The 26,029-nt window shown below is 40.8% G+C and overlaps 2 protein-coding genes across 2 annotated transcripts in view; both read left to right on the plus strand.

Annotated features, from left to right (window-relative positions):
• Window positions 1-12,062, plus strand: part of NCF4 (neutrophil cytosolic factor 4) — a 39,102-nt gene extending 27,040 nt beyond the window's left edge. Inside the window, exons 2-12 of the mRNA XM_058021965.1 lie at window positions 694-778; window positions 1,918-2,071; window positions 2,377-2,447; window positions 3,825-3,952; window positions 4,933-4,990; window positions 6,566-6,664; window positions 7,407-7,537; window positions 7,629-7,694; window positions 8,500-8,724; window positions 10,605-11,166; window positions 11,986-12,062. Coding sequence (XP_057877948.1) covers window positions 694-778; window positions 1,918-2,071; window positions 2,377-2,447; window positions 3,825-3,952; window positions 4,933-4,990; window positions 6,566-6,664; window positions 7,407-7,537; window positions 7,629-7,694; window positions 8,500-8,724; window positions 10,605-10,641 — 1,054 coding nt within the window. The 3' untranslated portion in view covers window positions 10,642-11,166; window positions 11,986-12,062. The remainder of the gene's footprint in view (window positions 1-693; window positions 779-1,917; window positions 2,072-2,376; window positions 2,448-3,824; window positions 3,953-4,932; window positions 4,991-6,565; window positions 6,665-7,406; window positions 7,538-7,628; window positions 7,695-8,499; window positions 8,725-10,604; window positions 11,167-11,985) is intronic.
• Window positions 11,938-24,986, plus strand: CSF2RB (colony stimulating factor 2 receptor subunit beta). The gene is made up of 13 exons (XM_058021964.1): window positions 11,938-12,142; window positions 14,218-14,347; window positions 16,314-16,507; window positions 16,803-16,951; window positions 17,814-17,985; window positions 18,066-18,198; window positions 18,298-18,458; window positions 19,347-19,492; window positions 19,593-19,767; window positions 21,127-21,217; window positions 21,486-21,555; window positions 22,339-22,442; window positions 22,721-24,986. Exons 1-13 carry the CDS (start codon window positions 12,073-12,075, stop codon window positions 23,922-23,924), a joined length of 2,799 nt encoding a protein of 932 aa, XP_057877947.1. The 5' UTR covers window positions 11,938-12,072; the 3' UTR covers window positions 23,925-24,986.
• The last annotated feature ends 1,043 nt before the right edge of the window (window positions 24,987-26,029 follow it).

A 26,029-nucleotide genomic window follows, 5' to 3' on the forward strand; every position in this document is an offset into this window, starting at 1 on the left:
AAACTTGACAACATTTTGACAGCTGGTGTAGGCACCAATAGTTTTGATATAGAACAATACTATGCTTTTGTTTCTTTGTTCTTTTTCTGTTTGTGCTTATCCTGTTGTTTCTTTTCTTATATGTGTGTGGTATTTTTTATGCCTCTTGTACAGAGTAGAAAGTTTTTAGGATTTAGCTTTGTGCTGTCAGTTTCTACAGCACCTTGCATGACAAGCTCTTTTCTCAGAACTGTTTCCTATATTTTACAGTAATGCAGTAATAATAGCAGCATAAATCATGATGTATAATGATCTCCTTAGGATAGGATCCACTGATGCAGAGTTCTTCCTGTAAATCTCCTAGATTAAGGAAGGATTAAGAATGCATCCACAGCTGATCACATTTCTCAGGAAAAGCTTAGCAGTTCAAGTGTTTGTTTTGTAGTCCTGTTCCTTGAGCAAGCCTAGGAATGAGAGGGATATTTTTCAGGCATAATGAATCTTCTCAATGGTCACTGATTTATGCTGAATTTATTGAAATTTGACATCTCAAGATCAAACCTCCAGGGGAAGAGAATGACACCATGAGTTTCTAACATCTTGGTTTTGATATTAGAAAATGTAACATTGCCTATCTTTTCTCTGTGTGGCATAGGACATCTCAAAGGCTATTACCAATATGAGTAACCTAAATCTTCTGTTCTTGCTTCACAGTGATTTTGACCAGCTTCCAGATGATGTACCTGTTTCAGCTAATATCGCAGATATTGAAGAGAAGAAAGGCTTTACTAATTACTATGTAAGAATGGAGATTTATGGCCTCTACATGCCTTCACCAGTGACTGGTTTCGTTATGGGAAGTAAAATGCAGTTAATCTGGTGTAATTGCTTTTTGGTGTGAGTAGTTCCATGTGGAAGACTTCTCAGTGCTTTATTTTTCAGGAATGAAGTACGGTTATCCCAGATTCAGTCTAAAAATTTATTTTCTGAATGAAGTGTAGGAGATATCCTCTAACATCCTAATTTTTCCTAATATCTGATTTGTTTCCTGTTGGAGTGCTGTATCATTGGTGAAGACCGTGGGAAAGTAATTCAGAGGGTAGAAAGGAAGAGTCTTGCTTCATTATTCCATGGTACTGGCAAGTTAGGATGCTCCCATCTTCACAGGAGGAAGCACATTAAGACACGAAAGAGCACACAGGAAGGGAATAGTAGGGAAAGGCACTAAGATTTTCTGAAGGTTTGAATATGCCCATCTCAGTCTGACTTCTGCTGGAGACATTGCTCTTAAAACCCTTTCCACTGCAGAATTCAGGTTTTTCTCTGGAATAGAGTGATATTTGGTTGCTCTGTCTTTATGTTTTCTGAAGGATCTGGCTGCAATGTGACTCAGAGGTCAGTGCGTGGAAATGTTGAGTTCCTTTAGAGCAAAGCAATTTTGTCAAAAGAGAAATAAAATAGTGGTTGAAGGTGGTCAGAAAATAATTTCTGCAACTGTGTACATTAAAGTCAAAAAAGAAGTATGAATGCCTTCAATTCTGAAAATCAATTCATTTAAATGTCAGTCTGTCTTTAGATTTAGATGTCCAAGGCATCTTATTGTAAAATATTTGTGTTTGTCTTCATAATGTATTTTGCTTGTCACTGACGCAAAGTATGCAAGCATAAAGTTGAATCTATTTTCCTTTAAAGATTATATAATATAAAGTAGCCACAGGGACATGCTTCATATGCTAGCTGGACCCACACAAATACCTTGTTATATCCTAGTTCCTGAATTGGCAGATGCTTAACTGAAGGCTTGCTTTCCTCTCTGCTCCTAAGAGGATATTCCCACTAATGGAGCACAGATCTTATGTTCCTATTTTATTCCTCACATTCAGTTGGTGAGTATTTATAAGTATGAACACCAGCCAGGATCCCTCTTCTCTGTTTCAGATGTTTGTCATTGAAGTAAAGCTTAAAGGTGGTGGTAGATACCTGATTTTCCGGCGCTATCGTGAGTTCTATGCCCTGCACACCAAACTAGAGGAGAGATATGGGCCAGAGAGCAGTAACAGCCCATTTACCTGCACACTCCCTGTACTGCCAGGTAAGCTGTCAGTACCAAACCTTTGCTCAATTAGCAGCTTTTCAGCTCCAGGCTGCCCTAAGGAGCAATGGAGTGAGAGAAGTAGTTGTGACAAGGAACTAATTCCTGGCTGTGGATGCCAGAGAAGTCATGTTCCATTGACAGCCCCTCCACTTGTAGTAAAGTTAATTTAGAAACCTAAAATCCTTTAGAAAAGATGTAAATTTTTTTTCAGCTTCTACTTCCTCCTGACTGCTTCATTTCTCTGACAACCTCTTCTTTGCTTTTTTTTCTTCAATAACTGTTACAGGTTTTATATTTTCCAGGAAAAGTTTTTGTTGGTGCCAAAAAGGAAATTGCTGAGAACAGGATTCCTATCCTAAATGTCTACATGAAGGTAAAACTTAATTTTAAAGTAAAGAATGCAGTGATCACTGCAGATACTTACATTGAAATCAGCTAAGGCAGACAGTACTGTTTGGGTTCTAAGTATCTGCTTCTCTCTGCTCTGCTTTTCTGAAGACACAGTGCCTACACTGTGATACAACCTGAAGTCCTCTTCCCCAGATTGTTCAGACTGTAGACTCTGCTGGAGTATGCAGTTCACAAAGGGTCACTCTCTGTCTTCATATACAGATAGACATCCTTACCAAAACCCCCCAAAATGTGTGAGGAAATGGTGAATCTCCAGGTGCTGCATGAATCCATAGTTGGTGTGTGTATCCAAGGGATTAGGAGAATGGTGGGTGGGTTGTGCTTTACCCCACCCACCTTCAAGTGCCACGCAGGCTCTTGCTCACTCCCTCCTTCCCTAATGGAATGGGGAGGACAACTGGGAAATGGCAAAACCCACAGGTTGAGATAAGAACAGTTTAATAATTGAAATAAAATCAAATATAATACCAATAAATAATTGTAATTAGAAGGGAGGTAACAAAAAATACACAGAAATAAAACTAAAGAAGAAAACAAACAAATGATGCACCTTACAATTGCTCACCACCTGCTGACCAATGCCCAGTGCCCGCTGAGCAGTGATCTGTGGCTCCTGAGCAACTCCCTCCAGTTACATACTGGGCATGATGTCCTATGGCATGGAATATCCCTTTGGCTAGTTTGGACCAGCTCTCCTGGCCATGCTCCCTCCTGGATTCCTGTGCAGCTCCTCACTGGCAGGACTTGGGAACCAGAAAAGCCCTTGGCTTAGACTAAGTAAGCCAGTAGTTAGAAACAACTAAAACATCTGTGTGTTATCCACATTATTCTCATGCTAACTCCAACACACAACACTGTGCCAGCTACTAAGAAGAAAACTGATTCTCTCACAGCCAGAATCAGGACAGGTGGGCTTCTGAGAGTACCTGAATTACATTGAAGATGCAGCATACATCAAGGAGAGATATTCTTTGTGTGCAGGTTAACTGAACACCTGAACTTCAAATCCGTAAAAGTCTGAAGCACTGGCCAAGACTGCCTTCTTTCCACAGTCATTCATGTTCTGAAAAGAAAAACAAAAAGCAATTTACTCCTGCAGTAAATCAGGTACAAAAAGTGTGAAGCAATACATTGGCCAACTCCAGGAGTAAAGAGGAAAGACTGTCAGCTGTTCAGCTGTGTCCTGCTGAGTGAGAAAGGAGAGGAGGGAGATTTCTGGCAGTAATGAATATCCTTCATGATCCTGTAGGTCAGAGAGGCATATTTGTTACATGTAAATAAATAGAGAATTGGTCTCTCCCACTGTTACACTCTGCTTCCTGCTTGCTCTTGGCAACAGAACCTGCTCTGCCTCCCTGCTTGGGTGTTGATGGATGAGGACGTTCGGCTGTTCTTCTACCACTCAACCTTTGATGGCGAGCAGGTGCCTCACAGACTGAGACGGCTTCGCCCACGGACACGCCGAGTGTAAGTGATTGACATGTTTTTTGCAGCATTGCTTGATGGAAGAGATGCTATCCAGTTTTGGGTGGAGAGATAGATGAGGATCACCACTGTGTTTTCCAAGTGAATCCATGAATCCCTAATATGAGGGTCTTTGTGGTGGAGTGAACACAGAGTATTTCTTGTTTTCAGTAATCTCAGATTTTTTAAGTGGATGTGGTACTTGGATTAAAGGAAAATTCCAAAATGAGAGTATTTGCCTTTTTAAAAATACTGTCCAGCTCTATCTGCCCATATTTCTTCAATGGTAATCTCTATTACAATGTGCAGAATATCCAAGCCAAGCTTAAGGACATAGGCTTGCACCACTGAAGTCAGTGTGAGTTTTGGCACTGAATTCAGTGAGATCTGGTTCAGACACTAAATGAAACTGAATATTTAATTTGTTCCCATCCTTTGTCAAAACAGGGGCCTGTCCTACATAGCAGCATTGACACCCCTTTGGAGAACTGCTAAGTAGATGTCATACTTCATTACCCTTCAGATAAATTAATTCTCCTTTCAGCATTACAAAGATGGGCTTGCTTCCTTTTCACCTACCTCAAACAGTGCAAAAACTGCATGTGTGTATGATGGCAGAGTTTGAACTAAATGCCATAAATGCTAGAAACAATAATGCCCAGAAAGCAGAGTAGGGGGACTGAGCAGTGCTGTGGAAGAGAGGTCCAGAATACTGACTGTATTGAAAATTCCATCTGTTCTCAGGAGCAGACACCATCAGATTGCTGCTGCTCTGCACTGAAACTGAGAGAACTAGGGCAGTGTCATTGCATCCATATTTATTTACTTCAGCGCTGCATATAGATTCTCATGCAGTTTCTCTGGTGATCTATGGCTTATATGCCCTTTAAATAGTAAAAACACAGACACTGCACTACTGATTGTGTAGCATTTTTAATGACTTAGAAAGATGTTTTCCTCCCTGTTGTCTCATTTCTTTGCAGTAAGAGTGTTTCAGATCAAGTGCCTGTTTTTGACCGCACCGCAGCTCCGCGGGCTGAGGTGAGTACTCTGCACACCCTGTCACAGGACAGGAGATTAAACTCTGGTTTACTGTGGTACCTCATCCATCAGGTTGCCATTTTCAATTAGAGCTTGGGGGAAGAAAGTGAAATAAACAGAGAAAAACAATTGATTTTAACAACAGAGAATGAAACAAAGGATGGAAAGAGGTGTCCTGTTCCTCATCTCTTGAGTAATAAGGAGGTCTATGGTGAAATCAGAATGACAGGAGATTCAAAACTGAGACATGTACAGCTTACTGCCAAATGGTCCACATTTGCATGGTGCCACCCATAAGTTAAATCTAAAACAGGCATAAGCTTCAGCCTCAGTGTCATCAGCATATGTTTAAAAGCTTTGCAGGGGAGGCATCTTATTTTGTATTTTCTATAACATAAATGTATTTTCTGTAACATAAATGCCCATACTCTTGTCTTTGTGGTATATTTTCTCAGTATTAAGCACACGAGACTGCTTTGTAACCAGTACTTGTCTGAGCAGGGTTTTGCTTCCTGAAACATGTGATTTGCCATATAAGATTAGAATCCCCAGGCATCTGCTTTGAGTTTTGTTGCTTTTGTTCTTTACACAGAGAGTGACAGGTCTTGGAACAGTAATATCTCTTGGGTTTTATCTGTTAATTTATTAGTATTGAATATACCTACCAGAACTTTTCAATAGGTGAAAAAAGGCTTTTGAAAGGGCTAATAAGTAGACACTGGCACAATAGTAGCATTGTTTTGTTTGTTTTTTATTAAGAGAACTCTTGGCATTAACAAGACCAAAAGAAAAATTGCAACACAGAATAAAGAGCACCTTTTCATTTTTCTTCCTCTAAGACCATTTAAATGACCATGTTTCCCTAAGCACAATGGGGGAGATGTGTATTTTTGATTACACAGCCACTTTAACTCTCCAACCTTTTGTTAGGATGATAAGCATGTATTTGCCTCCTTTTTTTTTTTTTTTTTTTTTTTCCCTGAAGAGGTCATCTAAGTTCCATTTCAACAACATGTCAATTTCCCAAGCTTTCCCACATCTCCCAGTTCAGCATCCAGACCTGGAAGCTAGATGTAAAAGCAACAGTTAGTTACCCTTAAATTAAGACACAACATTTCTGCAATTTTAAAGGCTCTTTGTGGTATTTTGCAGCAAATCTAAAAGTTGCAATGAAAAATAATATATTTTTTGAGTTCTCAGGATTTCAAGCTGTTAGTTGGCTTTAGCTCTGTTGCCTTACTTGCTCTTAAGTACTTTCAACTTATGTATATTGATCTCTCTGGTGCTCAGTATTCTGTCACTTTAAGAATCCTTTTATGTAGCTCTCTCAGGGCCATGTTTATCCTCGTGCTTTCACTGCTTCTTCAAAGCAGTTTTGTGTGTGCTGAGTAGGAGAAGAGATTGTGAGAACTGCAGACTACAGTCAAATATATGTGACCTTATCCCAGAAATACATATGTGATGACAGAGTGCACGCTGTCTTGCTGCTTTATGCGTTCTCCTCAAGAACACAGCAGAAAGATTTGCTTTTGTAATTCTGTGAATTAATAATTTTGAGGTTATTACTTTCCATAGGCACTGTTTGATTTTCCTGGAACCAATAAACTGGAACTCAGCTTCAAGAAAGGAGATTTGATCTATCTACTCAGCAAAGTAAACAAAGACTGGTTGGAGGTAAGACTGCAATAGCAGTACTGAATTATTAGCATACCTTGAAATATATGAGTAGAAAGGGCTCTTCTGATCCTTGTGACCTGCCTCTTCCTTTCAAGGAGAAACTGTATCATAATCAGGTCTTACTGTCAAAACTAAATCCCTGATTCCAAATTAGTAATTGTTTGGTTCCTTGATGGTTTTTAGCTTACAAAATTTTTGCCCTCCAGACTTCAGTTTTCATTTGCATTTGCTTCTGCTGGAATGTTTTTTAAATTCTTTGGAAGTGATTAGAACACAGAAAGGCCACAGAAAGGAGATGGAAACTCCATTTCAGCGATTAATTGGTTTCTGGCCCCAGGGTGAGTTGATGTATGCTTCATGCTTCATACCACAACACACGTCAGCCTGATTAGAGAGAACTTGGGTAATGCAGCAGTGTTCTGAAAAAAGGATGAGGGGAACATACTGTGTGTTTGCTGATATGATATCTCTGCTTGCTCAAACACCACAGCCTTCCTTGCTAACCATCTGACTTGCATTTTTTACACACTGTTTCACTCCCCTGCCTGGTATTTGACTATGTAATTGTATAACCTTTTGGTAGGGATGCCATCAGGTCACTTCCACAGAATTTCTTTTCTTGATTATAGTGGAAAAATTCTTACTGTTGTTTCTATCTAAACTAATCGAATTCCAGAACTTATTGCATGTGGCCAACATGGCATGGTTTTCTTGATTCTAGCATTTCCTATCATTCCAGGGAACTGCTGATGGTGCCACTGGGATTTTCCCATGTGCTTTTGTGAAGATCATAAAAGATTTACCACAGCAGGAAGACACAGTTAATAAAGTTCGCTGTTATTACTATGATGAGACTGTGAGCACCATCAGGTAGTAACAAAATAGCCTTCAAGTTTGCTGATGAAGAAACACCAACAGTTCTCTTGTCATGATATATGTGTTCTAAATACATCTTCCACAGGGATATCTCAGTGGAAGAGGATCTGAGCAGCATTCCATCATTCAAAGATCTAATGGAATTGATGAGGTACAATGCAAGAACTTGGCTGTATATTTGATATTAAACATTTGTCAAGTTCATTCTGGTTTGAGATTTTCCACGTTCTACTTGGTCGGCACCATGTTTTGTGTATGAAATACTTTTCAAGAGTCTTGAAGAAGTTACACTTTGACTTGGCCCAGGGTCATCTGTGCAGACACTAGTCCTTCTCAGGATTGTCAATGAGTAAGGAATGACACACACTTCTGACTCAATTGTGATGGGTAGAAATTTCCATTTCTTGTACTATGATAAGAGCCATACCCCCGTAAAAGCATCTTCTGTCTAGTACATTTCTTCAGGATGTAGGACATGGCCTTCTAACACTTGTTAAACTAGATTAATCTGGTGTTGAACATCAGTAATTTAGAACATTAAATATTAGTAAATATTGGTAATAGAACACCTGTTCTAATATTCTTACACTCGTCAGAAAGAGCAAAAATAAGTAGGCAAAAGTGGGTAGTAACCACAGTCAGCTCTTTTGCATGGTAGTTCAATCAAACACACAGAATAATTGTGCCATTTATATGGTGTTACTGGAAATGGTTCTTGGTTCTGGTAGATTTCTTAGCTTAGACACAACACAGCATGAATGTGGCTATATGATTTCTAGTACTGCTGTATCAAGAAGGCCAAGATACCCAAGGCTTTGTGTGAGTTTTATTAAAATTAATTAGATTGTCAGTATTGTGTGACTTTTATTAAAATTAATTAGATTGTCAGATTCATCATGTAGCACCTCCCAGGCGTTCCTTGATTTCTGGGGATCAATCCATTTCTTTTCTCCTAGGCAGGAGTTTAACCAAGAAGACATTGTTTTGAATTACCGGGACCCTGAAGGTGACCTGATCCGCTTGCTCTCTGATCAGGATGTTGAACTCATGGTGTCTCAGAGCAGAAGAAGTCCCTCTGAGAAGCACTTCTTCCCTTGGAAGTTGCACATCACTCACAAAGATGACTTGGGTGTCTACAACACTAGTCCAGGAGGAGGTGCTACTCAAACAGTAGGGGCTATGTAAGTGCTATATAGATGTCCCTCTCTGGAGGCAGTTTCCTCCAAAATGTCTTTCAAGTGTCCTTGAAATGAGTAATTTTTAGTGATATATTACCTTTCGGTGTAAAATCTGTACTTAGTTAAAATCTGTACTTAGTTCTTCAGCTTTTTAGCACACATCTGCAATACAGACAATCTACATAGAGACCAGAGAAAGTGAGTAATAGAGAAATAAAATCATGGGCCATGTTTACAAAGCAAGTCAGTGTCAGCCTGCAATAGAGGTCTCCTGAGCCCTTAGACCTGCTCTAGTTTCTGTTCTCACTCCCAAGACTAGTTTTTTGTCCAGAATGTCTTCATAAGCTTTTGTTTTTTCTCTAGACTCCCATAAATTTCTCTTCATTTGCTGATCTGAAGGTTTGTGGGCCATTGTGTAATTATATCTCTCATGTTGGAGTCTGACTGGGTGTTCAGAGTTTGTCCTAGGAGGATCAATAAAACTTTTTTGGATTTCAGTGAAGAAGTTGCAGCCCAACTTAACTTTCTTCTTTTCCACTGATCAGTATATTGAATTCTGTGAATCAAACCTAGTACACCTGTGGTTTTCCTTTTAGACCTTTATATAACTGTACAATCTACTTATTTTCATGTTTAGGAAAATGTGTAGGATATCCTACTGAAACAGCAATTTCTTCTCTATCTTCTGCTTTCTGACACTGCATTCAAAGTAAAACTAAAAAGAAATTACTGTATCAGATTCTTCAACAAATAAAGTTAAATATTAGTTTGTCCATTTTTATTTACAAGTGGGTTTTTTTGGGTGGGGTGGGCTTCTTGACATTATTTTATTAAAATATTACAAAATGTAACTTCCTGCTTCAGAGGTATTGTAGCAACGCAGTTTAGAAAGGCGATGAAGTAAGAGCAATGATTGTGTCAGTGATATTACATGTTGTGATGCATAAGAAAATGCATTGTAAGTTTGAAGCCTGATGGCAGGTATGGACTGCAAAATTTCTGTGGTGCAGTATTCTTTGTTACTTGTTCCTGGAGTTCAACAGAGCAAGTGGCATCAGAGATTTTCAGTGACAGCTGGATCCTGTGATGTAGCCAGCAACTCAGCATGTCTGCCTCAAAATGGAGGAACATTTTCAATGAGAAGGGATAGGGAGGAAAAATGTCTGCTAGGAAACAACTGTCCTCTTTTATAAGGGTGCTGGAAGAACATAAACACACTGGCTTTTGAAAATCAGGGCAGGATGATCCCCCTTTGCCTTTAAACTGCAATGCAAAATAAATTCTTCCCATCCAGCCAAGTTACATATTCCCCTAACTGTCTGCAGGTTTTATATGGACACCTTCTCACACACAGTTACCCCAGATATTCTCAATTTTCTTTGTCTTACTTTACATGTTTCCCTTATTCACATGGTAGGGGGTTTTCTTTGGTTTTTTTTTTTTTTTTTTGCTTGTTTATTGATGTAGTTCTGATGAGAGAATAACTGTGCTACCTGTGGTCAGTACCATGGGGATTGAGAGGAGGAGTAACAGTGCAGGATAGACAGACTCTGCCAGTTATATTCTGTGTCTGGGAACTCATATAAGCCCCCATAGTTTATCCCTGAGAACACAAACCTGAGCATGTCTCTCCCTTATGGCTGCCTAACTTTCCTAAGGTTTATTTCTGAAGGCTACTGGGCTGTTTTATGATTGGATTAAAAGATCAGGCTGCCTTGGATGTAGGATAACTTCAGATCAACTACTCTCACCAGTTTTCTTTTGTTTTCTTTTTGTACTACAGTACTTATAATTTATTATTAATTGTTGTTGAAATGGGTAAGACTTAGAAATATTACTAAAGAGTTACAGAGATAAGGGTAGTTCACTCTCCGCCAATACAGATGTACAAACAAGAGTCCAGAGAGATCCCTGCCATGAAGATTGTCTATTCTAGAGCAAAGCACTGGAGTGAAACAGCACTGGAGTGAAAAACATAAAATTCTTTCTTCATCTCTCTCTCATCTGCTGCAGTCAGTCCTGTATCTTTCTTAAAATATATAAGTCTCATGATCTGGTAATTACTAACACATAGATTGGCAATGACAAACTTCCTTTCCCTCCCTTCCCAGTTAACCCAACAGTCCCATCTAAGTGCGTGCTTTGGGGGCTAAAATAGGAAGTACAGACTTCCTATTTTGTGCAATTGCACAGACTTTCCTTGAAAGGGGGGGTGTCAGCTTCTCTGAAAGTGGCATTTGAGGTTCATAAAAGATGTAGTAGTTATTTGAAGACTTACTTGCCAAGAAAATCCTGTGGTTGGTTTATACTTCTGTCTCCAGTTCTAGGCAAGTGTGGATTTGCTGATATCTGCATCAGAGGATTCTGGTGCTGGGGGGTGGTGCTGGACAGGGAGAGTTCCCCATCAGGTTGAATCATCTGCTTCACAGACACCCCTGGATTCAGGTAAGGGAATGGCTTCCTTTCTGGGGGAAGCATAATGATAGAGGCTGCGCTCATACAAGGACCTGTGAGTTACTGGGGGTTCCTTAGCTGTAACGATTATTCAATGGCTCAGCCAGCTGTTTCCAGACCAAGGAGGTGGCTTTTGGGAATCTGAAAGTCAATAGGAAATGAAAAGTGGTTTTTTCATGCTCCCCTAAAGTAGAAAAAGTCTCAGATCTGTAACGTGCTTAAGTAGGTGTGTGTATAAAGATTTTGAGAGAGTGATGAGAGATGACCAGAATTACTTAAATTCACAGTGTGGTCCATGGTCCTAGAACTGCTCAATCTACTTTTAGTGTCTACAATCACCAGGAAAAAATTAAATTAATTTCTTTGGTAGTTTGTCTACAATTTGCAACTTGTTTGGGGGGCACTGAGAAAAGTTCAAGGAAATTCTCAAAATGAATGAATATGGAAATCCATCCACTATAGCTCCTAGGAACTGTGTCATTGAGATCATATTTTTAAGGAAATTAGCCACTGTTGTGGTTCATTAGGAAGGCTTTAAGCATAAAGAGCAGAAGAATGAAATTAATTTTAAGGATGAGTTCTCATCATAAGTCAGGATTTTTGTCTTGTTGCTGCTCAGCTGACCAAATCCCTGCACTTCCTTGGAAATGTACATTTACTTCATTCTCTGCTTGCATTGCAACAACACACAGTGAGGACGTGAATTTTGTCCTACAAGAAATGCCTGGTAGAAGTTCTTCCTGAATGTCACTTCAACATGATCTTAAAGAAGTTCCCTTATTCAGTTTTACTTCTCTTTGTGTGAAACAGAAACAAACAGCTCCACAGTAAGCAGGGCAAGAGAGTGGCCAGTGGGCAATGAAAACTCTGAAATTCTGAGTTAGGATCAAGGACAATATGGACATAAAAGAGATTTTCATCCTGCTGCTGTATCTGTATTTGGTCTTCCATGTTCAAGCCATTCAAGGTGAGATTCAAATGTATATTCTCTTTCATCCTTCCATTATTGCCTTTCATTTAAAATGTCTCCTTCTTTCAGCTAATGCTCTTCCTCCTTTTCTGCTTTCTTCTCCTGTTTTCTAAGCTGTAAGAGAGCAGACATCCTGATCAAAGCCAGCATGTAGCAGGTGCACATGCAGCCAAATCAGTTGTATGTTGGTGGTATGGACAGTTGAAATACTATATAAATGGATGAGATGAACAAGCTGATTGGATAATAAGTGAATGGAAGGAGGGATAGACCCTGATAATTAGTGAAAACATAGGAAAATGAAGGACTGCAAATGAGTGCATAATTCAGATGGTGCACAGGAGTAGAGACATGTGGCCAGACACAAGACAGTGTGGTGGGGGTTACCAAGAGCAAAATCCAGATGACCTGATTTTCTTCTTCTGGAATAGCTGACAGATAAAGAGACCATCTGCCATATCCATTGCTTGTGTTTCCTTTCTTACACAATGAGAACTTATTTCTTCTCTTCTCTTCTCTTCTCTTCTCTTCTCTTCTCTTCTCTTCTCTTCTCTTCTCTTCTCTTCTCTTCTCTTCTCTTCTCTTCTCTTCTCTTCTCTTCTCTTCTCTTCTCTTCTCTTCTCTTCTCTTCTCTTCTCTTCTCTTCTCTTCTCTTCTCTTCTCTTCTCTTCTCTTCTCTTCTCCTTTTTTCCTTTCTTCCTTTCTTCCTTTTTTCCTTTTTTTTCCTTTTTCCTCCTACACTCTGTCCTCTCCAAATTTGATTTCACAGAGCTGGGAATAGGAAGTACACCATACCTGCCACAAGACTAGGACTATAGCCATCATAGAGACAGCAGAAAAAGAGTGTTATCAGGAGTTGTTCTCCATGGACATCTACCTTTTCTAATGCAGATGCTCATGTCTGCAGTAGCTGGAGGAATTGTGCTGCCTGGCCCAGCATTAATTACAGGATATCTTCCTTTGAGGTCTCTGAAGTGTAGGTCAGACTGGGTTCTTGGCATTCTGACCCTTACCCCCACATTGACACTTCCACATCCTTTTCTATGTGGGATGCTCCATTTTCTGGTTGCACAAGGAAAGCAGTAGAACTTTGTACTGGTTTTCAGTAGAAGATCAAAGTAAGGTCCCTCTTATGCTTCCTAAGAGCATTCTGTTCTGATGGGTTTTTGCCTGTAAAAAGCCCCTCAAGTGAGCTGATTATAGCTCTCATCGAGAAATATTATTTGAGAGAGCACACTCATGTATGCACCTTTGTCACCTGAAGGTGCAATAGCCCAATAGTGCAGCATGGATATTGTCTTCAGGGAAAATAAGGAAGGATAAGAAAGCAGCTTGCTTCATAGTACCTGTGACAGAGGCAGTCTGTATTTTTCTGCTTCACAGTTGTGAACTTAAAAAAAAATATCCTTGATGAGAGGTCTGGCCATCTCTGGATCATAAATCTAGTTCCAACAAATTCCAACAAATAGTTTGGACATTCTTCTGAGTCATAGCAAGGCTGTTCCCAGAGCATCTCACCTTTAAATAGACCTTTCTAGCATTACAAACTTTACTGGGAAGTTAGTAGCAAAAAAGTTCACACAGCAACACATAAGTAGGAAATGATCACTATATGTCTGCTGACCATGGTATCTACTAATCCTTGGATATACTCAGTGTTTGAAAAGTGGTACCTTGGCTAGAACTGTATGCCTTGCAGGCCCAAAGATTTCACTAAATTGTTGTTAGCTGTAGCCTGGTTTGGATACTCGTGTGTTGTGGAGATGTGCAGAGTGGTCCCAACTCTGCACATATATTCATGGAGTCATGTCCCATCCCTGAGATGTTCAGGGCCAGATTGAAAGGTGCTCTGAGCAAAGTGGTGCAGTGGAAGGTGTCCCTGCCCATGGCAGGAGGGCTGGAACTACATGAGGTTTAAGGTGCCTTCCAACCCAAACATTTCTATGAGTCTAGGATTTTCTGGTGCAAAGAGGAGACTTTTGTTATCAGAGCCTCATGCATTCTGTATCTCATCTCTCACCATTTACATTTTTAATCACTGCATCTTTTCTTTGTCTGAATTCCTTTCCCAGAGAGTATCCCAATGAAAAGCTTGAAGTGCTACAGTGACTACAACTCACAGGTGACTTGCACATGGATGGAGCATTCAGAGGCTCATGACCTCATTCCTATGATTCTTTACCAAAGAGATAATATTGACATGTAAGTACCTGAAATGTGCTGAGCTAGAGAAAAGTCCAAATGGAAAATTGCCATAACTTGGAATCCTGGGGACATGTAGTCAAGTTTTTAGAAAGCACATCCACACTCTTTTTTAATTAAGCAAAAGTTATACCTGCTTCTGAGCCTCATCTAGAATAGAGGAATGAGTAAGCTATGCCAGTGGAGATATTTTTATCACCTTTACAATTATTTTCCATGATTTTGTTGTAGGATCATAGATATGAAATAAGATGGGGCATATAGGCTGCTAATAATCAGCATTAGGGGAGAAGGAGGTATCAGAACAAGTGTGAGTATTATTTGTAACCCTAAAGGGAGGAGATATTCCCCCTGTCCTTTTGCTCATTTAGGAGCATCGAGAATGTGGTTTTGATAACTTTTGAGAAATATGTGTAGACTGTATATTTATGAGATAGAGAGCTGGTAAGTTCTCTATCCCTACCATCAGTTTTTCTCCAAGAGATACTGGTATGTTTATGACAGTATCTCTCTGTCACATTTGTTTCCTTTTCAAAAGGGAACCAAATCACCAGACTGGATTGTTGGTGAGGATAAGAAAGGACAGAGATGAAGGAATAGTTAAGGGAGAGAGGAAGGCAAAGATGGATAGTTGAGAAGAAAATTATTTAGAGTCTGGAGATACAGGAAGAAAAGAAAAAATTAAGAACTCTTGATTTTATTGCAAACAAGTAGGAATTTAATAGACCTAAAAGTAGATGAAAACAGTGAAAGAACTTTGGAACAGGACCTTGAGGCTAAATACTACTATAAAGTTTCTTGGACTTTTGGAGGATTCTCTGAAACATTGTTACATGATGAAGTGTGTGGATCATGAAATATAACTGAGGTGAAGGAATCAGACAAGCAGGTGTTAAACATGGACAGTCACACAGCTGAAATCAAAATGGCCAACAATTAAACAAGATCAGCTCATAGGTAAAGAATAGTTGACTAAACCCCAAACTGTAAGGTAATGCTGGTGAGTAGATAGAAATAACTTCACAGCTTCACACCCTTTGGACTGACTCTTTTACTTAAGGCTACACACACACTGCAGTGTCCAATCCATACTTCAGCAATGTCCCTGGTTTCCTTGCTAATACTCAACTTATAAAAATAGCAATAGTGCTGAATAATGCTTGCTGACATATAGTTGGCTAGAAGACTCCATCCTGTCCTGGAAGAGACTATTTGGCCTTAAATATTCACAACTTAATATTTCTCATCTGAGCTGGAACAAGATAATATACTGGGCATGAAGCCATAAGCACAAACAAAATTCCACAGGGTGCATAAAGAAGCAATGCATCTCTCCAGCAGCTAAGGCTACTGCAACCACACAAAGATTATCCTCTCATGCCTAGTTTAAAAAAATGTTTCTAATTTTCATGATGCTGCTTGGCCTGGAGAAAGGCCATCTGAAAGGAGGATTAACATTGTGGATGAAATCTTTAATGAATACTTAAGGTCCCTTGGCAGAACAGAACCACTAAGGATAGAGAAGTACATTTTGGTTGAGAGTCTTTTTCTAAGTGTTTTTCTGGTACTGCAAAATTAAAGTCTTAAAGCAGCTTAGGATCATCAGAAATTTTATGGCCTTTAACTCTGAGTAAATGGTATATTTACATGACGTAAATTTTTATCATACTGTTTCTCACCTAAAAATATGAGATTACATAGAGCTAGGCTAAAAAGTAACAAAAATTAACTGGTACTGTAACATTCTGCTGCAAGACTTTGAAATGGGGAGCAAAATTCTGGTGTAAAAAATGTTTCTCATATTAACTGATGCAAACCAGGACTAATAGGAACAATGAGAAGAGGATATAAGTGCCTTCGTGAATTATAACAACAAGGATGGGTTGAAATTGGTTTCAGGTTTTAATTTTGTACTAACTAGAGGTTTTTGGATCAGATCTTTATAGATCACTTTCTCTGTACACAGGGAGAACAAGAACATGTCTTGTGAACGCCAGACAGAAAATGACTTGCATGAAGCTCCAGACGTGTTTGTGCACTGGGTCTGCCGCAGGACTACAGACTATTTAGGAATAGGGATAAAGGATACTTACGGCTTCAGGCCTAAAAATGGAACAGATATTAATCAAACAGAACTGCATGTTGATCTTTTCCAAAATGGTAAGGCTTAAAATACCAAATTCTTGTTTCCCAATGAACTTTATTTGCTGTTCATCTGGAATTGTGAAAACTGCCAAAGAACTCCACATTGCGAGGGTTGGGTAGGGAGAGAAGGCAGCAAGTTTGTGAGAGCAGCTGGATGTGGTATCATCTCAGGAGCTAGTAAAGCAGGAGGTACCTGGTCTGTCAGGGATAAGATACTCTGGAAATGGGGAAGCTTACCTAGATGTTTTCTTCCCCTCTTTGTGTCATTTCCTCATTATCTCCTCTCATGCATTGTACCTTCACCTTCCAGTTCGGCCCCTCCCACCTCAAAACCTCTCAGTCAGCCCAATGACATCAGGGGACTTCTTGCTGACCTGGGAAACAGCCGATGGAAGCCAGGGGCTGGGCAGTGCACTGGACTATGAAGTCACTTACAAGCGGCAGTGGGAGTCCTGGGAGGTAAGAGCAGAGGAGCTGAGCTGTCCTGATTTGGGCTGCACCAATTTGGGCAGTTCAAAGTCTGTGGAAAAAGTTCAGTGAATGTGAACAGATACAAGTGTTGTTTTGGGTCAGGTGGAAGGGGCTCTCTTTCTGTTAGCAAGTGACTTGTCCTGTGAAATGCCATTTTTCCTGAACTGAATGCAAAGATATCTTCTCCACTCAAAGAAACCCCCAACCATTGTACTTAGAGTTGGATTTGAATCCCTCTTAAACTAAATTAAATCATGTTCAAACAGGAGGCTGTAGGTTCAAATGGGGAAAACAGCAAAATACATTTGAAGTTGCTCCCCCTTTGAGACAGATATGTTTTGGGTTTTTCTTTTTTTTCTTTTTTTTTTCTTTTTTTTTTTTTGTTTAAGTTTTTAGGAGTCCATATCCTTTGCTCTATCATTTCCCTAGATCTGCACATGTGTCTGCTCTGTACCTGTCAGACTGATCTTTAGATTTTAAGGGAATTATCTTGGCCAGATTCCCACATAATTCTGCACTGAGCAGTGCTATGAACATGTGTAGCTGGAGCTGAAGACAGTCTGGACTTTGCAAGCTGCAGGAGTTTGCTACTTGTTGTGGGGGGAGATTGTGCCTGACAGTAGCCATGCCTCACCTGTCTTGAGCTGTGCTGCAGCACACGCTGGAGCCCTCTTGTGTGGCAGTGAGGAGACAGTGCATGGCAGCATGTGCATGGACCATCGCACTTGTGGGACTGTTTGAGATGCAGCCTGGCAGTCCACTCCTCCTCTCACTCTTTCCCTGTCTTCCCTGCACCTCTCCCTCCCCAATGTCCCAATTTCCTCCATCCCTTCCTCTCTCCCAACAACAGGAAGCTGCCTCACTCTTGCTCTCCAGCACCACCCAGTGCAGTCTCAGGCCTGAGGACCTTGTCCCAGGGAGCAGCTACGTTGCCCGTGTGCGAGCCAGACCAGGGCAGGCCAGCAGCTTCTCTGGGCAGTACAGCGAGTGGAGCACGGAGGTGTCATGGAAGACCCCTGAAGGTAGCATGGGAGGGAATGGGACTGGAAACTGAGAAGCCAGAGCTTTCCTGTCACTAACCTTGCACTTGTGTTCTCTGAAGGTGGCCTTCAGCCCAGGAACCTTCGCTGCCTCTTCAATGGTAGAGATTGTCTGACGTGCAGTTGGGAAGTGAAGAAAGTGATCACCACCTCTGTCCTCTTTGGCTTGTTCTTCAGGGCCACCCCAGAATCACAGTATGTGCTCTGTCCATGTCTGTGTATCTGTGCCTCTCCCATGGGGCTTCTGCCTGTCCGACTCCCCTGATTCCCATTCATCCTCTTTCTTCTCCTCAGAGAAGAGGAGTGCTCTCCTGTGCATGAGAAGACTTTGCCCAACACCCTATATGTGGTCCAGAGCTGTGAGATCCCTGTTAGCAATTCTAGCAGCCAGAGCCTGTACCATGTATCTGTCCGGGCCAAGACAGAGGAAAAGATGATTGAAGCCCACAAAAACAGTGAGTTCCTGTGTTGTTTCCTGCTTCTCCTTCTTGTTTCTTGGAGAGATGCCTGTCTGAGCAAGTGGGGCTGAGGACAGTGGTGTTGAGGAAAAGTGAGTGGGAAGTGGAAGAAACAATCACTGATGAAGAAAGGGACTGTATTAGGTCAGAGCTCTGGAGTGTAGGTGTGGAGTTCCTCAGTGGCACTTGCTACTCTGAGGAAGGTGACAGTGATGGAAACTGTTGTGCAGAAATCCAGGTTGTGACCTGGAGCTTCTCAGTGAGCATTTGCCATCCTGCTGACTTCTCTGTGATTCACATTCATGAGTGTCCCAGGTGACAGGGGACTATGGTGAGAGGTGTCTATAGTGAGTAGGAGTGTGTCACTATGTGATTTCTCAAGAAGTCAGTGAGCTCTTGTGGGTTTGTGCAATGGCCCCTGGAACCCTGGATGAGGTAGGAATCCTTTTCCCAGTGAGGTGTACCAGGTAGGCTATCTCTGCCCCACATGTATCTGAAGGTATTTGGGTGACTTCTTAAACTCTAAAACTAGGGCAGCTCCTGCAGTGGGTGAAAATATCAGGAGGTAGCTCCAAAAACTGAAAATTTCTGGAAATGTGGTGGACAAGTACAGATATTTCAACTATTGCTTTGCTGCTTTTCTGTACACAGGGAGCACTCTCAGTATTCATGGGTATGGATTTTCTGTTATTTAATACTCTTGTATACCATTAATATTGTTGTATTTGACTAGAAAATGAAGATGCAGAGAGTTAAGAAGTGTTAAAAAGCTGAGCCATTTTACATTGCACTTAACAACCTTGTTTTCAGTCCCAGGAAATGATTCACAATGTGGAAAGAGACCAGTAGGTTGGTAAGTGCTCTGAGACATTCAGTGTGTTTCAGTCCAGGTGCTGCCGCCTGCAAATGTGTCAGTAACAGCAACAGGGAACCAAGAGTATGAACTAAGGTGGAAAAAACACAATTTGAAGTACAACTTCATACCACAGAGATACCAAGTCAAGTACTGGGAAAACAACCGATATGAAAAGGTAACTTACAAAGTGCAGGAGTCATGGATATTTCTTCACTGGTCAAATGGAAAGACAGTTCTTCTCACCTCTGTCATTTGTGCTTCTTCCCTCTCCCCAGACTTTCCAGGTGTTAAATATCAGCAATGATGAACCTCCCTTCATCTTCACCCTGCAGATGCTGGCAGCATCTACAGAATATAGGGGGAAAATGCGTGCAAGGGTAAATAAGTCTCCAGACTATGAGGGACCTTGGAGTGAATGGAGTGAGGAGTTCACCTGGAAGACTGAGAATGGTACTTTCCATGCTTCTATCAGGTTTTGGTGGACTGCTAATGGCTGGAATGGCTCTTTAGTATAACACATTGTCTCAGCTAGGGTTGGAGTGAGGTGCAGCCATGGCCTAGTTAGAGTCACTATCAACAATGCTAGGGAAGGAAGTGAATGACCTTTTAAGCTTCTTTCTTGATTGCCTTCATAAGGTGAGTACAACTAACTGTTACCGGGCTTGCAATGGTTTTTCAGGGTGAAGAGAGAGACGAGAATCTTGATCGCATGATCAGAAGGCTGGATTCATTATTTTATGATATATAATACATTAAGACTATACTAAAAGGAATAGAGACAGAAGTTCAGAAGCTGCTAAGCTAAGAATAGAAAAGGAATCAATAAACAAGGGAGCTCTCTCTGATTCTGTCCCAGAGAAAGCTCAGTCTCTGATTTGCCCTTAATTGTACACAAGCAACATGGGCCAATTACAGGTGCACCTGTTGCATTTCACAGCAGCAGATAACCATTGTTTACATTCTTCTTCTGGGGCCTCAGCTTCCCAGAAGAGGGAAAAATCCTAAAGAAAGGATTTTTATGAAAAGATGTCTGTGACAACTAAACATAAAGTTTTCCATGTGGAGAATGAATCAAAAACATCCTGCCCAAAAGATTATCATTATTTTCTGATTCCAGTAATCCATTCTGCTGTCAGTGACTAAAGAGCCTGATACTTTAAGAAGATAAGACATCAGCTTTATATATTTGCAGAGTGACTATAAGGTTGTGTAAAACACACAATGGAATCTGCTGGAGATAAAATCTTTACATGTTTTTGCGGTTTATGGTCTTGGAGGCAGAGTATCTGCCTTCATACAATCTTTTGCCCAAAGTAATATGATCTTGCATGATTTGTCCTGAGGAAGGTTGTAGTGATTATACTGTGAGCAAATTTTGATACACGTATTCAGGAAGAAAATAGTGTGCTGTTGTGGCTGTTGGCAGGGGGAGCTCTCAGAAAATCTCTGAGACCCCATTTCCTCAGAACTGTGCAGAGTCAGGCAGGCTTAAGATGTCTGAAGCCATGCCTGTTGTTCATAGTGCAATTAGGTTCATAACTATCATTTCATTAGCTTAAAATGTTTAATTCTGATGTTAGTAGAAGCTAAGAAGTGAATCAGTAAAGGAAACAATGAACTCCTTTGGTCAGTGTGCTGTTCAGGGCACATTTGGCCTGTCCCACTTTGGAAGATATTCCAACAGTTTGAAGGCCCTATGATCCTGTTCCTCCACATATCAAATTCCCTGAATAGTGGCCAGAATGAAAAACCTGTTGCAGGAAATAGTCACTCTGCAGGTGGATAGATTTTCTCTTTTCTCTGTTTCAGTTCTGCCACCTGTGGTTCTCCCAGTGATGCTCCCAGCTCTCATCATCACTTTGCTGATAGTTGCTTATTGCAGCTATAAGTATTTCCTCAGGTAGGCTTGCATTGCATCAGGGAGACTTAACAGCCCATGTGGGTGGCATGAAGTCTGAGGCACTTCTTGTCCCCCAGGAGAGAGGTCTGTGTGGAGATGGGCCTTGCTGGGCAGCCTTGAGCATGGCTGTGCAGGGAAGAGAGCTGGGTGGGGCTGCGGCGTTGCCTTGGCTGTGCCCTGCTGTGCTGAGCAGCACGCTCTGTGTGGTGCAGCCTTTTCTGGTAGCAGCAAATTGAGAAGCAAATCTTGAAAGCTGTTCTTGCTGCAGGAAGAAGAAATTGTGGGAAGAAAAGATTCCGAACCCCAGCAAGAGTCTCCTGATCCAGGGCTATCTGGGGGTAAGAGGGAACTGTACTTTGAAGGATTAAGTATTTCTCTTTCTTTTTCAGGACTTCCAATAATCTTAAGAGCTCTTTTTGTTTTCTAGTCCACAATTAACAGATACATTCATTTATCTATTACTTGTTTTTAGAAGTTCTGGTCCTACTCAATATAACAGTGCTCTTATATTTAGCAGACCTCTTTGTGCTGTGCTTGTCAATACAACTGTGATTTAAAATCAATATAGAAAAATTTTCAGTACTTTAAAATTTCCTGCGCCTTGCTTTTAAAAGGGAGTTCTTAAAACCTGCCCAGCACTTATGGGCTCACTAACTCTCAAAAGCAGGTTCCTAGGGTACGCTGCCAAGTAGCTCCCTGAGCAGCTTGAAGTTTGCTCTCTTGAAGACCAGAGTAGTAACTCTACTGCTCCTTTTTTTTTTTTTTCCATTACTCTGAAAATGTTAAACTCAATCATTTTATGATCACTTTGGCCAAGACAACTACCTACTATCAAATCCCTTAGGTCCTCCATTCACAAATAACAAGTTTAGGAGGGCATCTTTCCTAGCTGGCTCACTGAGTACTTGTAGTCAGGTCAGTGATAAGGCAACACGGGTTTGAAGAAACCATCTTCTGGAGAGGAGAACATACCTTTGAGTTGTATTAGTGAAGTTGTATCCCTGTTACCAGGTGCTATAGGCTCTTCTATTTGTTTTCTTCATCCATGGGGAATGTACAATTCCCGTTTCTACTGCCAGTAAGATACTGCTCTTTGGTCATGTCTGCTTTTTCATTTTCAGAAAGGACATTTGGGGAGTTGGCCAACAAGCAACCAGCTGGACTTCAACAAATACAACCTTTCAGAGAAGATGGAGCAAGCTAGCTTCCTTCAAGTTTTGGACAAGTGAGTAAACAGCACATGATGGTGACACTGTGGATGGTCTCTAAGACCTCACTGCATCATGGCAGAATATAATCAAATGTTCTGTCACTAAAAATCCTATGCAAGTTGCTTTTGAGGAGGAGATTCAATTTTTTATTACAGGGGTAGCTGCATCTGCATGAATTTTTTTTTTCTAAGCCTGTGTGTAGCTATGTGTGTTTTCAACTAAGATTGGCTTATGTTTTGTGTTTAAAACAATAATCTCTCTCATGAACAACTTTTAACTTTCCCACATTCAGGCCGGCAAAGACTTTGGCTGAGTGCCTTGAAGGGCAGACTAAGAAGACAGATGCTTCCCCTGTTACACCTGACCTACAGAACTCATACCATGCTTTAAATGAGTCAGAGCATGCCCCAGTTGCCTGCTCAAGTCAGAGAGCTGGTCATTCCTTTCCCATTTCAAGGAGAAACAGTGCTGATGCAAGTATTGCTTCCCACACAGCAATCCCTTGCTTTGCTTTCAATGGTCCATACTTGTACAGCCCAGTGGTGTCCTCTAACCCTGACATACACCAGACCCTGGAAATGGACACTGTGGGACTCAGTAAGAAATCAGTTTCCCTTCAGTATGTGACTCTCCCAAGGGAAGACTCTCCCCAGGCCCCACAGAGCCAGGAGCAGCCAGAAGCAGCTCCTCCAAGGGACATGCTCCCAGATCAGAAGGAAATGATGCGGCACCTCAGTGACAAGGAAGAGGTCTCACAGGCCTCACCATCCTGTGGGGAAGGCACCAACAAGGGAACAGAGGAGCAGAACTCTCCAAAGGCTCTCAGCTGTACCACATCTCCTCAACAGTGCCCTTTGGAGTACATCACCACGGACGGCCTGGTACTGCCATCGGCCAGCACCTCCACCCATCCTCCACTTGTCGCAGCTGAGGAATCACCTTGTGGCTCACAGCAGCCCCAGCCTCCCAGTGACCACTCTTGCCATGAGTCTTCTCAAGGGAAAACTGGTGTCACGATCCCAGTTTCAGGCCAAGCACCAGCCTCATCTCCTGAATTGCACCTGGATACTTTTGGCGACTATCTTACTCTGCCTGAAGGTCTCTGTGAACATTCAGAGCCCACAAAGATTTCTTTGCCTGTCTTACAGAAGGAAAATGGTATTCCTAGAAAGCAGCCTTTGTCAGAAGGTAACTTGGTGGTGTTAAACCCCGACAGCACTGAGCCAGTTTTTCTTTGCCAGGTTGGTGACTATTGCTTCCACAGCCTAAAATCCAGTGTGAAGATGGATAATAGTCAGGAAGACCATCAAGTCATGAAACTTTCTGAAAACGAGATAACGCTTGGGCAGCCTGTATGTGATGATGAATCCATCACAGAGAATGAAAAGGATGTATGGAAGAGGGAAAAAATACAGGCCATTCAGCTCTTCAAAAACCTGAAATCAGATGATTACTTTTCCTGGCAGCAATCTTTGAGGATCAAAAAAATCTGTTAAATGGGTAAATATTAAAGAATACTAGAGGGACAGGTAACTGAAAGAAGTTGCAACCATCTGGTGAAAATGAACCCTCAAACCTAGGAAAAAATAAACACCAGTTCCATTTTCAAGCTTTCAGTTCAACATGCTAAAAAACGTGAAGTAGCTCAGTGTCATTCTCGGGGGTCTTCACAGATTTGGCATGAAGGACTACGCAAAAGTTGCAGTGTAGTGTTTTTTAAACTTTTTGGCTTATCCATGATGACCAGTTTATCCTCCTCATGATCCTATAATACATCACAATCATCTTGCAATTATATCAGATTGCTTGGCAAATCTTGTGGCAGGAAGTGCAGACTTAACAGTTTGAAAAGCTATCAGAAGAAGGCAAGCTTGAAAAACTTGGAAAGAAAAGTTCTATCCTTAAAAGCCATTTTGTCTAATTTCTGTGCACTTATAAAATAGCTCTAGAAGTCACCAAGGAAATTCTGTATCTTTGCCTTTCCAATATGGCAAGAAATAGGTATTGCCTAAGGTGAAAAAAACCCCAGACACTTATAGAAGCATAAATAAAAAATGAGAAAAAGATTGTTGAAATACAGGAAAAGTTTCTTAATGTTAATGTCCAGTCTATCACAGTGGATTCAGAGGATAACAAGGAAACATTACTGGGATACATAAAGCAAGTTGTAGAGAATCATTTGGAGGAAGAAATATTACTGAAAGAAGACCCAAAGGCTCCTAAGGTTCAGTGAGAGGGAGTGGGGCAGATAACAGAAAATGGTAGGTAAGAGATGCTGGGAGGTGCACAAGCCTGTAACTGCTGTGGTTCTTCTAACCGTTGAAGTACTATATGATTTTCTTTTATGTTCATTGATTGTTTATGCATTATATACTTCATCCTAAAGTGTAATTGATTCTTAGTTTGGTTTTATTTTTTCCCTTAAAAATGAGAGTTGAGAAAGAGGTGACCTTTTTCTCAGTTTTGCTGTATAGAAGGTGGTGCAAGGTAAGAGCATTTGTTCAGAACTGCTACTCTGCAATCAGTGAAAAGGCTTTGGCTTCAGACCTGAAGGTAGACTTGGCTTCCAAAAAAACATATCTTTTTTCAAATATAAAATCTGTATCAATAAACATATTATTTCTTCCTATGAGTATTTTGTTTCATATGTTAAAAATATTGTGTTTACAATAAAATTACTATCAGCTCATTTGCTCAGGTCTCAAAAAATTCTATAGGTTCAACTATGCAATATATGAGATAGGACATTTTTCTCCTGACTTTGCTTATTACTTGACAGAGAAAAGAAGTTCTGTGTTTGTGCCACTTGATTCCTCCTGCTGGGTTAATGGGACTGTGCTGATTCAGAAATTACAGTGAAATTATTTGGGTTTTTGGCAATTTAATCCTTGTAAATACCATTTTAAATCTGAAAGGTGTGCAAATTGAACTTGGTGCTCTTCACAGCAGAAAGCAGGCAGTTGCAGCCTCTGATAGAGAATAGTGATGAACACTTTGAGAGATTTGCAACTTAGACCTTTTGTAATCAATGGATTTTTTTTTGAGAATTTCTTCTTTGGCCTTTTATAAGTGGCACAATTAGCTTCTTCCAGGCTGTATAATTGTGCTCTATTGAGGCATATCCTAAAAGGAGCTGTTCAAATTCATATGTAAATGTTGTATCTGAATTCATATCTTAGATATGCATCACTTTACTGGGCCTTGAATTGCTGGGGTTTAATAATCAAGAAGAATAATGAGTGGGAGAAGTTTTATTCAGCTCAGTGGCTTTTGGATAAAGCCCATTTGCATTGTCATCAGTACTCTAAGATGTGATCAGTACTCTGACAGCTCTCTGTTCCTTCTGCTCCTCTGCACTTGGCTGGGCATTTGCAGAGGCTGATTTTGGAAACAGGATTTACAGATAAAAGCACATTTGTTATGATCCCACAGAGATGATATTATCATTTAAAGGAGCCTGGAATTTGCAGAGGAACATGCCATTGTCAGGATAGGGGAGCTGCGCAGTGGTTTGCTTTCCAGCTATAACAATTCATTTAGAGCACAATGAGTTTCTGCTCTAGGGATACTTACTTCGATATCCACCTAAGTATCATTAAAT

Source organism: Melospiza georgiana, chromosome 4, assembly GCF_028018845.1.
Source record: "Melospiza georgiana isolate bMelGeo1 chromosome 4, bMelGeo1.pri, whole genome shotgun sequence".
Taxonomy (NCBI): Eukaryota; Metazoa; Chordata; class Aves; order Passeriformes; family Passerellidae; genus Melospiza; species Melospiza georgiana.

Coding starts and splice junctions, on each gene's coding strand:
- CSF2RB (XM_058021964.1), top strand. CDS start 12,073: ATGGACATAAAAGAGATTTTCATCCTGCTGCTGTATCTGTATTTGGTC. Junction 18,459..19,346: donor GATTGAAGCCCACAAAAACA/GTGAGTTCCTGT, acceptor AGTGTGTTTCAG/TCCAGGTGCTGCCGCCTGCA. Junction 19,768..21,126: donor CACCTGGAAGACTGAGAATG/GTACTTTCCATG, acceptor TCTCTGTTTCAG/TTCTGCCACCTGTGGTTCTC.